The sequence below is a fragment of the Otolemur garnettii genome, unplaced genomic scaffold (genome assembly GCF_000181295.1).
Source record: "Otolemur garnettii isolate 467f Iridium unplaced genomic scaffold, OtoGar3 scaffold00015, whole genome shotgun sequence".
Classification (NCBI taxonomy): Eukaryota; Metazoa; Chordata; class Mammalia; order Primates; family Galagidae; genus Otolemur; species Otolemur garnettii.
The window spans coordinates 30,249,451-30,263,646 of NW_003852410.1; the positions used below are offsets into that span (position 1 = coordinate 30,249,451).

General features: G+C 37.9%; 1 protein-coding gene across 1 annotated transcript in view; it reads left to right on the forward strand.

The window, feature by feature from the left end:
* The window catches only part of DNAH12 (dynein axonemal heavy chain 12), a 62,465-nt gene that overhangs the window by 4,029 nt on the left and 44,240 nt on the right, over nt 1-14,196 (forward strand). The window contains exons 2-3 of the mRNA XM_012802549.1: nt 6,701-6,782; nt 6,995-7,021. Coding sequence (XP_012658003.1) covers nt 6,701-6,782; nt 6,995-7,021 — 109 coding nt within the window. The remainder of the gene's footprint in view (nt 1-6,700; nt 6,783-6,994; nt 7,022-14,196) is intronic.

Below are 14,196 nucleotides of genomic sequence, written 5' to 3' on the forward strand. Positions count from 1 at the left end.
TATGTAACATTTAAGGGGAAATATATTCACTGGAAGTTGGATATATAAGAGAAGAAGTCTAGACTGGATATATAAATTTGGAAGTCACTGCATGTCGATGGTTTTTAAAGCTATGAGGAGTAGTTAAAATCAGAGAGAGAGAGATACTTGAGAAAAGTAAAGGCCTAGTGCTAATGTCTTAGGAAATGTTAAAGTTAAATGTTGTGTGGAGAAGGGTCAACATGCAAATAGACTAAGTATGACCTATAAAACAGGAGGAAAAGCAGAACAGCATTAAGTCATAAGCAGAGAGAGCAGAATGTGTTATACACAATGTATTGTCATTTGTTTTCTTAGTTGTCTTTTTTCTTTATTTTGACATGCTTAGGAGAGAGATTGCAGTGTCTGGCATATTATTGTTGGTGAATGAATTAGTGAATAAGTGATTTTTTAAGGAAGAACTTTACCTGTACTTGATACAGATTTGTAAGTAGTACCACTTTCATTACCTGAAGCATAGTGCTATATTAATACTGAGATTAGAGCTGCTGTATTTTTATTTCAGAAAAATATATTTGGAATTAAAAGCTTTTATAGTGGAGATACATCTTTTTGGATGGCCGTGGTCTTTGATATTTTGCATCCCCTTAATACCTCTACCTTTTAGGAAATATGGAGTCAGACTTCTCTGTTTCAAAGGTGAGGTGAGATCTGTGGATAGAGAGAGTTCCAGGATGAGGTAGAACGTAAGGAGTTGTGGGCAGAATTGGGCTCCCTGCTAGGACTAGTGCTTGGGAATGCTTGGCTGAACCAACATCATTTTGTGGCTTTCCAGTGTCCCAGGAATGAGCCTGATTTTATTCCTTAACAATTATCCCCACTGTTGACTCAAGCCAGTGATTTACTGAATGCAGTTTTTGCATAAAATTTTGAAATTATCTAGTTTTTTATTTGTTTTTAACTCTTAACATACAAAGCAAAAGCAGGGAGTGAAAAGGCTCACACGTATGTTCTTCTCAGCTCTTTTTATTTATGGCCTGAAGGAGAAAACACATTCCAGAAATGCTTACTATATTTAAGGGTAGCATTTATTTATAAAGAGCTCAAGGAAGTTAGACATATTTATATTGGGATAATTATAGTACAAGCCTGCTTATGACTAGTGCCAACTAGTATACCAAAATATAAGGCAAATTCCTGGAAAGTATAATAGCAATCCCTGAGAGCTAGATTGTTCAGGGAGATATGATGGATGAGAGGAAGTCCTGCCTAAGTCTTGAAGATTAAAAAAGAAAAGAAGAAAGATATTCTAGGCATATTTTCTTTTTCTTTTCTTTTCTTTCCTTCTTTCTCACTTTCTTTCTTTTTTTTTTTTTTTTTGGAGACAGAGTCTCACTCAGTCACCATCCCTAGAGTGCTATGGTGTCATAGTTCACAGCAACTTCCAGCACTTGGGCTCAAGCAATTCTCTTGCCCCAGCCTCTTGGGTAGCTAAGGCTACAGGCACCCACCTCAAAGTCTGGCTATTTTTTTTTTAGAGGTAGGGTCTCGCTTTTGCTCAGGCTGGTCTTGAACTCCTGAGTTTAAGCAATCCACTTGCCTCAGCCTCCCAGAGTTCTGGGATTACACATGTGAACCACTGTGCCTGGCCTCACATTTTCTATTCCATGTGAAAAAGTCTTAGGAATTTTAGTTTAATACAGGCTCAGTAAGATTCAACAAGGAGCTCACATCACAAAATCCCCAAACTGCAGATGCTGGCATGGAGGTGGAGAGAAGGAAACACTTTTGCACTGCTGGTGGGATTGCAAACTAATACAACCTCTGTGGAAAGAAGTATGGAGAATTCCCAAAGGATTAAAAGTTGACCTTCCACTTGATCCCTCAATCTCATTAGTAGGTATCTACCAAGAAGGAAAAAAAATCATTCACAAGGACATTTGCACTAGAATATTTATTGCAGGTAAATTCACAATTGCCAAGACATGGAAGCAACCCAAGTACCCATCAACCCATGAATGGATTGACAAACTATTCAGCTATAAGAAAAAATGGAAACTTTACATCTTTTGTGTTTACCTGGATGGAGTTGAAACACATTCTTCTTTTATTTTTTTTTTTTTCTGATGTGGAGTCTCACATTGTTGCCCTTGGTAGGGTGCTGTGGCGTCACAGCTCACAGCAACCTCAAACTCTTGGGCTTAAGCAATTCTCTTGCCTTAGCCTCCCAAGGAGCTGGGACTATAGGTGCCCACCACAACACCCAGCTAAAACACATTCTTATTAGTAAATTATCACAAGAATGGAAAAACAGGTATCCAATGTACTCAATACTAGTATGAAACCAATATATAAACAACTACATGCCCACATGAAAGAAAACACACAAGTATATTCTAGTGAAGGAGAGAGGGGGCGACACCCATGCTCGCTAGGTAGGACACTAGCCACTTACACTGAGGCTGGCGGGTTCGAATCCGTCCTGGGCCAGCTAAAATCAACAATGACAACTGCAACAACAACAAAACAAATAAAAAAAAATAGCTGGGCATCTGTAGTCCCAGTTACTCGGGAGGCTGAGGCAGCATAACTCTATGGCACTCTACTCCCTTCCAGAAATGGCACGTAGAAATCCACTGTCTCAAAAAAAAAAAAAAAAAAAAAAAAAAAAAGGAGAGGCGGGAGAGGATGGGGAAAGGGTGACTCGTGGGTTCTTACCTAAGGTGCACAATGTGAGAATGTTTAGCACATCCCCTGGGTGAAGAGCTCAACAACAACTTGAACTTTACCTTAGATACAGAAACAATGTAACCTAAACATTTATATCCTCATGTTAATCTAAAATAAAAACAAAAGATTCAACAGGAAAATGAGGCTACTTAACAAATGCTAATTCAGTTTTAGGCTACTTTAATAAATGTAGAATGTCTAGAATATAGGAGAGAAAATTTTCACTCTGTACTGGTCCAACATTATCTGGAGTTCTAGGATCACACTTTAAGAGGAACATTGATAGAGGTATCTTAGGCTGTTTTCTGTTACTATAACTGAATATCACAGACTAGGTAACTTATAAAGAATAGAAGTTTATTTAGCTAATAGTTCTGGAGCCTGGAAAGTCCAAGAACATGGTGCTGGTATCTGGTGAGGATGTTCTTGCTATGTCATAACATGGCAGAGAGGGCAAGGGAGCCAGAGAGAGCTGAGAGAGCTTGCTTTTATAATGAATCCCCTCTTGTGATAATGAACCCATTCTGTGATGGTGACATTAATCCAGTCATGAGGATGTAGTCTTCATTAATCCATTAATCCATTCATGAAGACAGAGGGATTAAGTTTTCAACACATGAACTTTTGGGGGATCTTCAAACCATAACAAGAGGACAGTGAGGAAATTTGAAACTGCATAAACTTAATTAGTGAGAGTATAGGCTCTGATATCAGTCAAGGCCGAGTTCAAGTCCCATCTCTGCAGCTTATTAGTCATGTGAATTTGGCAAGTTATTTAATTTTACTTATCTTCATGTTCCTATCTGTAAGATAGAGAGAAAAATAATGCTTACCTCTTAGGATTGTGGTGAGAATTAAATAAGATCCATATATGTTAATGCCTAGAACAATAATAAACTCACCATAAACAGTAACTCTTATTGATAGGGATAGTTGAAGGAACTGGATGGGTTTTCTTAGATTTTAGAAGGGTAACATGGAAGCAGATGTGATTTCTATAGAGCTTCAGAAGACAGAAGTTTACAAGGATTCAGAATATAAGAATATATTCTTGGGCAGGGCACGGTATCTCAGGCCTGTAATCTTAGCACTCTGGGAGGCTGATATGGGTAGATTCCTTGAGCTCAGGAGTTCAAGACCAGCCTGAGCAAGAGTGAGACCCTGTCTTTAAAAATAGCCAGGTGTTGTGGCAGGCGCCTGTAGTTCTAGCTACTTGGGAGGCTGAGGGAAGAAAGAGGATCACTTGAGGTGAGTGAGGTGACATGTATCAGGTAACATGTAAAGTACTGAACTAGACATGTGAGATCTTTTCCAAACCACTATTCTTTTTTTTTCTTTATTTTATGACAAAGAGTTTGAGGTTGCTGCGAGCTATGATGCCACAGCACTCTACCAAGGGTTACAAAGTGAGACTCTGTCTCAAAAAAAAAAAAAAGAATATATCCTTATTTAAGAAATTTATAAACATAAGAAATTTATTCCTAAGAACATGAACTAGTGGACAATAAATTGGGCTGCCTGAGAAAGTAATGACTGTCATCTCTCCCCACCCCCTGCCCAGAGTACCATGGGTATAACTGAGAGAGTATTCCTGTATCAGGTAAAGTACTGAACTAGACATGTGAGAATGTGAACTATTTTTTTTCTTTATTTTATGACAAAGGCTTTGCAGACATCATTTTTAATAGCTAGATAATATCTTAGCAAGTGGATTCATCACTATTTACTTAATCTCCCTCCAATATAATTAGGCATTTTGGTAATTTCTAGTTTGTGGCTATTGTTAAAATCCCTGTTCTTATTGTTCCTTCAAAAGATATTCATTGAGCTCCAACACCTTGATGTAGACTGGCTAAGTAGTGTAGATAGAGCAGTGAGCAAAACAAACTTGGTCCTTGTCTATAAGTGTACAATTTACCAGAAGCACGGAGTTTATGGCTCCAGTGGCCACCCTTTCTTGAAATTCTTTTTGGTTCTCCTCTTACCTCACTGACAGTATCTCCTTTGATCCTTCAGTTGTTTTTCCCCATTCCTATCACACTTGGCATCCTCCAGTCTTCCTTCTGAGGTCACTTTACTTTTTCTTGTATACTTTCTTCTTTGGTCATTTCTCCCAGTGTATGCAGGCTTTATAAGCTATTAGATTTGTTTTCCTGAAAATATTTCCTATGCTCAAAAATTCTTAATGACTCCCTGTGAATTCTCCATTAAATAAAAAAAACTATTGAGGCCCTCAGCTGCATACTTCAACCCACTTCTCTAGACAGATCTCCAGCTGGTCCTATAACCTTTGGGCAGATTAGACAACCCTTGGTCCCCATTTCCCCCTTTGACCCTTCTCTTGCCTTTCTATTTTTCAGAGTCTTTGTTTGTTCAGACCTCAAAACCACATCTTCCCTGAAGTCCTCTTTTTATTTAAAACTTGTTGCAAATGCTAACATGTACATATGTCCTTCAGGTGGAAGAGATCTTGTCCCTCCTCTAAATTAGCAGCATGCCTAATATGGCACTTGGATTTTTCTTATCACCTAATCAGTTTATAAATTTCTTGAGATTTGTTGCTACTGTATTTTAATAGTACCTAGTATTGTGATGTACACAATGTAGTCATTTAATAAATATTTGCTGACAGATGAATGGGTTATACAATAGGATGATATAACTTAAAAAGAAAAATATATTTTATAGATGGTTAAAATCCGTAATTCTTTTTTTTTTTTTTTTGAGACAGAATCTCATTCTGTCACCCTGGGGTTGAGTGCTGTGACCTCAAACTCTTGGGCTCAAGAGTTCCTCTTGCCTCAGCCTCCTAAGTAGCTGGCACTACAGGTACCTGCCACAATGCCCAGCTAATTTTTCTATTTTTTAGTAGAGACAGGGTCTCACTCTTGCTTAGGCTGGTCTTGAATCCCTGAGCTCGAGCAATCAGCCGGTCTTGGCCTCCCAGAGTGCTAGAATTATAGGTGTGAGCCACTGCACTCAGCCACAATCCATAAAATGTTTTTTTTTTTTTTTTGAGACGGAGCCTCAAACTATCCCCCTGGGTAGAGTGCCATGGCATCACGCTCATAGCAACCTCCAACTCCTGGGCTCAAGCGAGTCTCCTGCCTCAGCCTCCCCAGTAGCTGGGACTACAGGCGCCCACCACAACGCCTGGCCATTTTTTTTTGGTTGCAGCCGTCATTGTTGTTTGGCGGGCCCGGGCTGGGGATTCGACCCCGCCACCTTAGGTGTATGTGGCTGGCGCCTTAGCCACTTGAGCCACAGGCGACGAGCCCATAAAACATTTTGAAGGTAAAACTGTTTATTGAGCACCTTCTATGTGCCAGGTACTGTTCTAGGCATTGAGGATAACAGAAATTAATAAAACAGTCTACAAAATATTCTATATCAAATGAAGGTAAGTGCTATGAAGCAAGATAAATGATGATAAAAGGAATGGTTAATGATGGAAGTGCTACTTAATAGAGCGGTGAGGGAAGGCTTCCCTGACAGGATGGTATTTAAACAGAGATAATATATATTAGGACCTGATATACATCAGGATTATTTTTTAAATTGTCAGTAAGTTATAATTGAAAAAAATTTTTTTTTTCTAGTCTCATCCTTTTATCTTACATGTGAATAATTTAAAAATGACCAGGTATGGTGGCTCACACCTATAATCCCAGTGCTTTGGGGGAAGCTGAAACAGGAGCATTGCTGGAGTCCAAGATTTGGAGGTTACAGGGAGCTGTGTTCACTCCACTGCACTCCAGTCTGGGTGACAGGGTGAGATCCTGCCTCTTAAAAAGTAAATTAATTTGAAAAATCAATAAATAAGATCTCATTGATATTATCTGTCGGAATTTGTTTCCCATAGAAAATTCAGTAAGATAACTCTGAAATCTCTTCTTCTAGTATAGTTGCAAAAATGTTACAATTGTAATATTTTAGTAATTTATGTAATGTTATCAAGAGAGTCATCCATTTTTCTAACTATAAATTTCAGAATTGATGGAGCCAAAAGAAATTTAGATAGAACATTGGACAAAAGAATACCTCCGTTACCAGAGGTCAATTATCCTCCAACTGTAAGTTTATATTTTCTCTTTAAAAAATTTATCCTTATGCCATTTTAATTCTTAATTAAGTCAATCTCAATATAACGAATATTTTTTAAAAGAATAATAGATACATTTTAAAGTATTCATACATTTTAAAGTATTTTTAATTTGAAAACATTAAATCAATTTAAATAATTTATCCTTAATTTAATTATGTCTTGTTTGTTTGTTTTTGACAGATGACCAGTGAAATTAAAAAAAAAGGAGTGAGTTCAATTTTTTATATTTATTGTTTAGAAAATGTTCAAATAAGTTATTGTAAAATAGCTCCTTTTAAGACCACCTGCTAAATCCTTTTCTAGAAAAGGAAGACATTTAGACACAGAGAGTTTCATTTTTTCTGACCAAGGGAACAAACGTCATGGATAACAATATGGGTTTTAAAAATATTTTTGTTGGCAAGCATTATTTGAGGGTCAGTTTGTATAAATATTTTAGTTTTTATCCCAAACAACTAAAAGATATATTCAGTGAGGCAGTTATAAAGGAAATGCATCTGCCTTTTTTATTAGGTCGATAATTGATTATTATTATTATTTGTTTTCTTTTTTTTTGAGATACAGTCTCACTATGTCACCCTCAGTGGAGTGCTGTGGTGTCACAGTTTGTAGCAACGTCCAACTCTGGGCTTCAGTGATTTTCTTGCCTCAGCTTCCCAAGTAGCTGGGACTACAGGCGCTCACCACAATGCCTGGCTATTTTTTGGCTGTAGTTGGCAGGCCTGGGCTGGGTTCAAACCTGCCAGCTCTGGTGTATGTGGCTGGCCCCTTAGCTGCTGAGCTATAGGTGCTGAGCCAATAATTGATTATTTTACTATTAACATAATGTTGGTTATTTATCCACTCAGCAAGTATTTTTTGAGAATCTACTATGTGCTAGCCATATACTAGGTGGTAGAGATTTAAAAAAAAAGAAAGACCGAATGAGGGACAACATGAAACGATGATGTGATTGGTGGAAAAATGCCAACCTGTACTATTTCTTTGCTAGCAAAGAATAACAGAAACATATGGAATATGCAGCATTCTCAGATAGGGGTAGATTCTTCCCAAGTTCTTAAAGTTCCTTTGGGCATAGAAGGATGAGAATGATACCTCTTTGTGGATTGCGGGCATTTAGAAGAATTTCTTTTTAGCAATTCCATTTTTTTATGTTTGTGTGTATTTGTGTTTTAAATGCCCTTCTTCTCTTCACCTGCTTCCCAATTTTTCTGGAGACTTTGGATGTGGAGGTAGGTATGGATCTGCCTCTTTATTAGGTATAATAACTGATACAAAACAACCCTAAAACATAAATAAATATTTAATGTGAGTCTGAGTAAACCACAAGATGTATTTGTGTGTATATTTAGTATCCCCACTGTTCCTCCACAGTTCTTGCTTTCTAGTGTCTTGTAGTTTAAGATAGTAGCTAGGCATGAAAATAGTCATTTGCTCTTGAAACCACTACTATTGGCCATATGGTTTGTAGTAACTCTACCATTTCATTGTTAATGTCAGTAGTGATTACTAATTGACAAATTCAAAGGATATTTTTTTCAATCCTTTTCTCACTTAAAGCTTCTACCTAACTTTTTAAAAAAAACTTTTAACTTTGAAACAATTGGAAACATGGGTCAGTGGAACAGTGTAGATGACCCAGAAATAGGCCCATACAAGTATAGTCCACTGATTTTTGACTAAGTTGCAAAAATCATTTAGTAGAAGTAGTCATTTCAATGAATGGAGATAAGCAATTGGATACCATAAAAATAAAATAAAAACCTCAGCCTAAACCTCACATCTTGTATAAATATTAACTAAAAATTGATAATATGTTTAAATGTAAGACATAAAATATATTAAAAAACTTTTTTCTTTTTCTTTTTTTTTTTTTTTTTGAGACAGAGTCTCACTATGTCGCCCTCAGTAGAGTGCCATAGTATCACAGCTCACAGCAACCTCAAGGTCTTGGGTTAACCAATTCTCTTGCCTTAGCCTCCCAAGTAGCTGGGGCTACAGGAGCCTGTGACAATGCCTGGCTATTTTTTTTTTTTTGTAATTGTCATTATTATTTGGCAGACCCAGTCTGGGTTCAAACCCACCAGCTCTGGTGCATGTGACTTGTGCCCTAGCTGCTGAGCTACAGGTGCCGAGCCATTAAAAAACTTTTAGAAGACATACGAGAAACATAAAAGTATAAAACTTTCAGAAGAAAACCTAGGGATAGGCAAAATGTTTTTAGGCATGACCTCCTCAGAATCACAGTCCACAAAACTAAAAAAAAACCTGATAAATTATATTTCATGAAAATTAAAAACAATTGCTCAGTGAAAAACTATGTTAAAAGAGTGAAGAAACAAACTACAACTGGAAGAAAATATTCACAAATCATATATTAAATAAAGGACTTATATTTAGAATATTATAAAGAACTCTTAAAACTTATCAGTTTGAAAATAATTCAATTGCAGAATAAGTAAATGAACAGACATTTTACCATAGATTAAGTGGTTGGCAGATAAGCACACAAAAGATCCTCAACATCATTACCCATTAGTGTAACCACAAAACCTTGATGAGTTCTTACTACAGTACATACCTATTAGAATGACTGAAATAAAAAATAGTGACAATTTCAGCTGACTTTTTTTTTATTGTTGAAGATTCACTGAGGGTACAGAGAACAAGGGTACACTGATTTCATGTGTTAGGTAAAGTCCCTCTTATAATTGTGTCCCACTTCCAAGAGGTGTGTCACACACCATGACCCCCCACCCACCAACCTCTCTCTGCTCCCCCCTTACCCCACCCTCGGGGTAATTCATTGTCCTCATACCAGAATTGAGTACATTGGATTCTTGCTTCTCCATTCTTGTGATGCTTTACTAAGAAAAATGTGTTTCAACTCCATCCCCGTTAATACAAAAGATGTAAGGTCTTCATCTTTTTTAGTGGCTGAATAATAAGTGGCTCCATCTTTTTTAGTGGCTGTAGTATATGTATATCATGGAATACTTTAGTGGCTGTAGTATATGTATACCCTTGATTTTGGAATACTATTCATGGTATACATATATTACAGCTTGTTAATCCATTCCTGGGTTGGTGGGCATTTAGGTTGTTTCCACAGTTTGACAATTGTAAATTGAGCTGTGATAAATAGTTTACTGCAAATGTCCTTATGATAAAATGATTTTTTTTTCTTCTGGGTAGATGCCCAGTAATGGGATTGCAGGATCAAATGGGAGGTCTAGTTTGAGTTCTTTGAGAATTCCCCATACTTCTTTCCAAAGAGGCTGTATTAGTTTGCAGTCTCACCAGCAGTGTAAAAGTGTTCCCTTCTTTCCACATCCATGCCAGCATCTGCAGCTTTGAGATTTTGTGATATGGGCCATTCTCACTGGGGTTAGGTGATATCTTAGGGTAGTTTTGATTTGCATCTATATTCATTAGTGAAATTAGCTTGAAATTCTTCTTTTTAGTTGGGTCTTTTCCTGTTTTTGGTAACAGGGTGATCTTTGCTCCGTAGAAAGTGTTGGGGAAGATTCCTTCCTTCTCAATTTTTTCAAATAATTTCTGCAGCATGGGCATAAGCTGCTCTTTGAAGGTTTGATAGACTTCTAGGTAGATGTGTGAAGCCATCTGGACCAGGACTTTTTTTGTTGGGAGATTTTTTATTTTTTTGATCTCAGTTTTTGAAATCAGTCTGATCTCAAGAGATCTATTTTTTCTTGATTAAGTGTAGGGAGAGGGTGTGATTCCAGGTATTCATCTATTTCCTCCACATTGTCAAATTTCATAGAGTTAAACACTGTGCATAGAGTTTCTTGGAGTACTCGGAGATGATCTCTTGTATCTCTGTCATCTGTTGTTATTTCCCCTTTATAGTTTCTGATTGAGGTTATTAGAGATTTTACTTTTCTGTTTCTAGTTAATCTGGCCAAGGGTTTATCAATTTTATTTATTTTTTCAAAAAACCAACGTTTTGTTTTGTTAATTTTCTGAATGATTCTTTTGTTTTCAATTTCATTCATCTCTGGCTTAATTTTGGTTATTTCTTTTCTTCTGCTGGGTTTGGGATTAGATTGCTCTTCTTTTTCCAATTCTATCAGATCATTTATGAGTTTGTTGATGTGCTCTCTTCCTATTTTTCAAAAATGTAGGCTTCTAATGAGATAAATTTCCCCCTTAAGACTGCTTTTGCTTTTTGCCCACAGGTTTTGGTAACTTATGTCTTTATTGTTGTTATGTCTGAGGAATTTAATGACTTCCTCTTTTATCTCTTCCTGAACCAAACTAGTATTCACCATAAGATTGTTTAATTGTCCCCAAGTCTTCATGTGGGGATGTTTTTGTTGGAGTTGAGTTCCACCTTTATTGCCTTGTGGTGTGAGAAGATACAAGGTGTAATTTTTATTCTTTTAATTTTGCTGAGGTTTTATTTGTATCCTAGGATGTGGTCGATTTTGGAGTATGTACCATCGGCTGGCAAGAAAAATACATATTCTTTAGCTTGGGGATGGTGTGTTCTGTATATGTCCATTAATACCATTTGTTTTAGGGTCACATTTAAGTCCTTTGCATGTTTGTTTAGTTTCTGTTTAGAGGATCTGTCCAGTTCTGTCAGAGCAGTGTTAAAGTCCCTGACTATTATGGTGTTATGGGATATCATATTGCTCAGACCCATCAAGGTCTGTTTCAACTTAAATGGGAGCATTTAAGTTGGGTGCATAAATATTTAAAATTGAAATGTCTTCTTGTTGAATTATTCCTTTGACTAGTATAAAGTGTCCATCTTTTTCTTTCTTAAATTTAGTTGCTTTAAATCTGCTTGTATCTGAAAATAAGATCGCAAGCCCTCCTTTCTTCTGATTTCCATTTGCTTGAAATACTGTTTTCCATCCCTTAACCCTGAGTCTTGATTTATCCTTTAAGGCTAGATGTGTCTCCTGGACACAGCATATGGATGGCTTGTGCTTTTTATCCAATCAGCCAGCCTGTGCCTCTTCAGTGGTGAGTTCAGTCCACTGAGATTTTTTAAGAGAATTGATAAGTGTAGTGGGAGTTGTGTTCATCTTATTTTGTGAAAGTCTGTTGTGTAGTTTTATCCTTTGGGCCATAGTGGAAGCTATGTTTTGACCTTTAGCTTCTGGGTGTTTACTTTGGTGGTTGTCCATTGTGGTGATCAGTGTTGAGAATAGGTCTAAGTATTTCCTGTAGAGCTAGTCTAGCTGTGACAAATTTCCTCAGTGCTTGTATATCTGCAAAAGATTTGATTTCTCCATCAATTTTGAAGCTTAATTTAGCAGGATACAGAATTCTGGGTTGAAAATTGTTTTGTTTAACAATGTTGAAGGTGGATGACCATGCTTTTCTGCCTTCGGAAGGTTTCAGTTGAGAAGTCTGCTGTCATCCTAATGGCTCTGCCTCTGTAGGTCAGTTGATGCTTACTCCTGGCTGCTTGGAGAATTTTTTCTTTACCCTTGATTTTGGACAAGTTCATTGCAATGTGTGTCGTTTGAGTTGAGATGACCTGGGGTTTGATATCCATTGGAAAGGAGTGTGTCAGGGTCTATAGTAAAACTTGGGAAGTTTTCCTTTATGATGATCTCCAATAGGGGTTCCATTCTTTTGGAACAATCCCCTTTACAAATCCCTATTATTTGTATATTTGAATGCTTCATGGCATCTTGTAGTTCTCTAAGCACCTGTTCTGCTTTTTCTCTCTTCTTTTTTGCCTCTTTAACTACCTGGGTTAACTCTAAAACTTTATCTTCTAACTTTGAGGTTCTTTCTTCTCCATGGTCTAACCTATTTTTGATACTTTCTACTGCCTCTTTACATTCCTTGACTGTCTCCTTCATTTCCTTAAGCTCTGCCATATCCTTTCTATATTCTACATATCTCTTGTCTGACTTTTGGTTCTGTTTTTCCATTTTCTTGTCCATTCCTTTAATTGTCTTTCGTTCATATTTTAAATTTCTTTTCTGTCAAGTTCATTAATTCTTGATAGGTAGAGTCTTTTGCAGTAGCTTCCTCATGGTCCCTTGGAGGAGTTCCTCTGTTTTGGTTTTTCATGTTGCTTGAATTTTTCTGTTGGTTCCTCCTCATGTGTTCTTTCTTCTTGTTTACCTCATTGTCCTTCTTTTTTATTTCTCATTGTCTCCTTTGTTTTAAACAGAAGTCCTTGCTTTTGATGACAGTATATTGTAATGTGTTATTGGGATATCAGTTGGTGCTGTGTTTTTTTTAGGAGACAGCACAACCAGCAACCTCTATGGTCCTTAGTCCAAACTTTTTGCCTTTGGTGATTACCTACTTGTTTCATCAGCATTTAGACCCTGCCAGGTTGTGATTTTAAAGCTCCCAGTAATCCTTCAGGGGAAGTTCTCACAGTGCCCCCTGACTTCAGTTCCTGTGGGGTGTGGGAGTCTCTCAGCCTGTCCCAAGAGTGGAATTCTGATCCCAGTAGGTGGAATTAAGATGGTTGTGCTTTAGGCCCCTGCTAAGACCATTTCCTCACCTTCCCACAATGGCAGTCCCCTGGCCATAGAGACCTTCTCAGTATGGCTGCCTCACGAGCCACCAAACCTGTGGCAAGTCCACTCCAACCAGCATTCAAATCTAGTTGCTATTTACTGTTCAAGTCTGTCTACCCTTCCATGCTTTCCACTCAACATGCAGCTTCCCCCAACAACTGAAAACTCTGGAAAGGCTTCTTCTCGTCCAGGGCCTCTGTGGTCAGCCAGTCCCAGCCAGTCACAATCACTTGCCTAATTCATCAGGTTTCCACTACTCTGGATCATACACTGTATCCAGCTTACCACTTTCTCACTGTGCTCCCTGAGCTCTGACTCTGGGTAAGGTCCTAGTGCCAGATATGGCTGGGTTCTCTCTTTTTCCCCAGTCATTCTACAACAGCTCAGCTGAATAATCTTCTGGTTTACCATCTTGCTCTGCCCCCAAATTTCAGCTGACTTTTGACATTGTTGTTGTTTTTTTAATTATAAAGAAATTTTGTGAAATTATCAGCCCATTACTGCCATCTAAAGTTATATTTTTAAGGCTCGGTATGGTGGCTAACACTAGTAATCCTAACATTCTCCTAGGCCGAGGCAGGTGGTTGCTTGAGCTCAGGAGTTCAAGACTAGCTGAGAGAGAGCAAGACCCCATATCTACTAAAAATATAAAAACTAGAGGGCATGGTGGCCCCTGCTTGTAATCCTAGCACTCTGGGAGGCTGAGGTGGGTAGATTGCCTGAGCTCATGGGTTTGAGACCAGCCTGAACAAGAGCGAGACCCCATCTTTAAGAATAGCTGGGTGTTGGCTCGGCGCCTGTGGCTCAAGCGGCTAAGGCGCCAGCCACATACACCTAAGGTGGCGGGTTCGAATCCCCAGC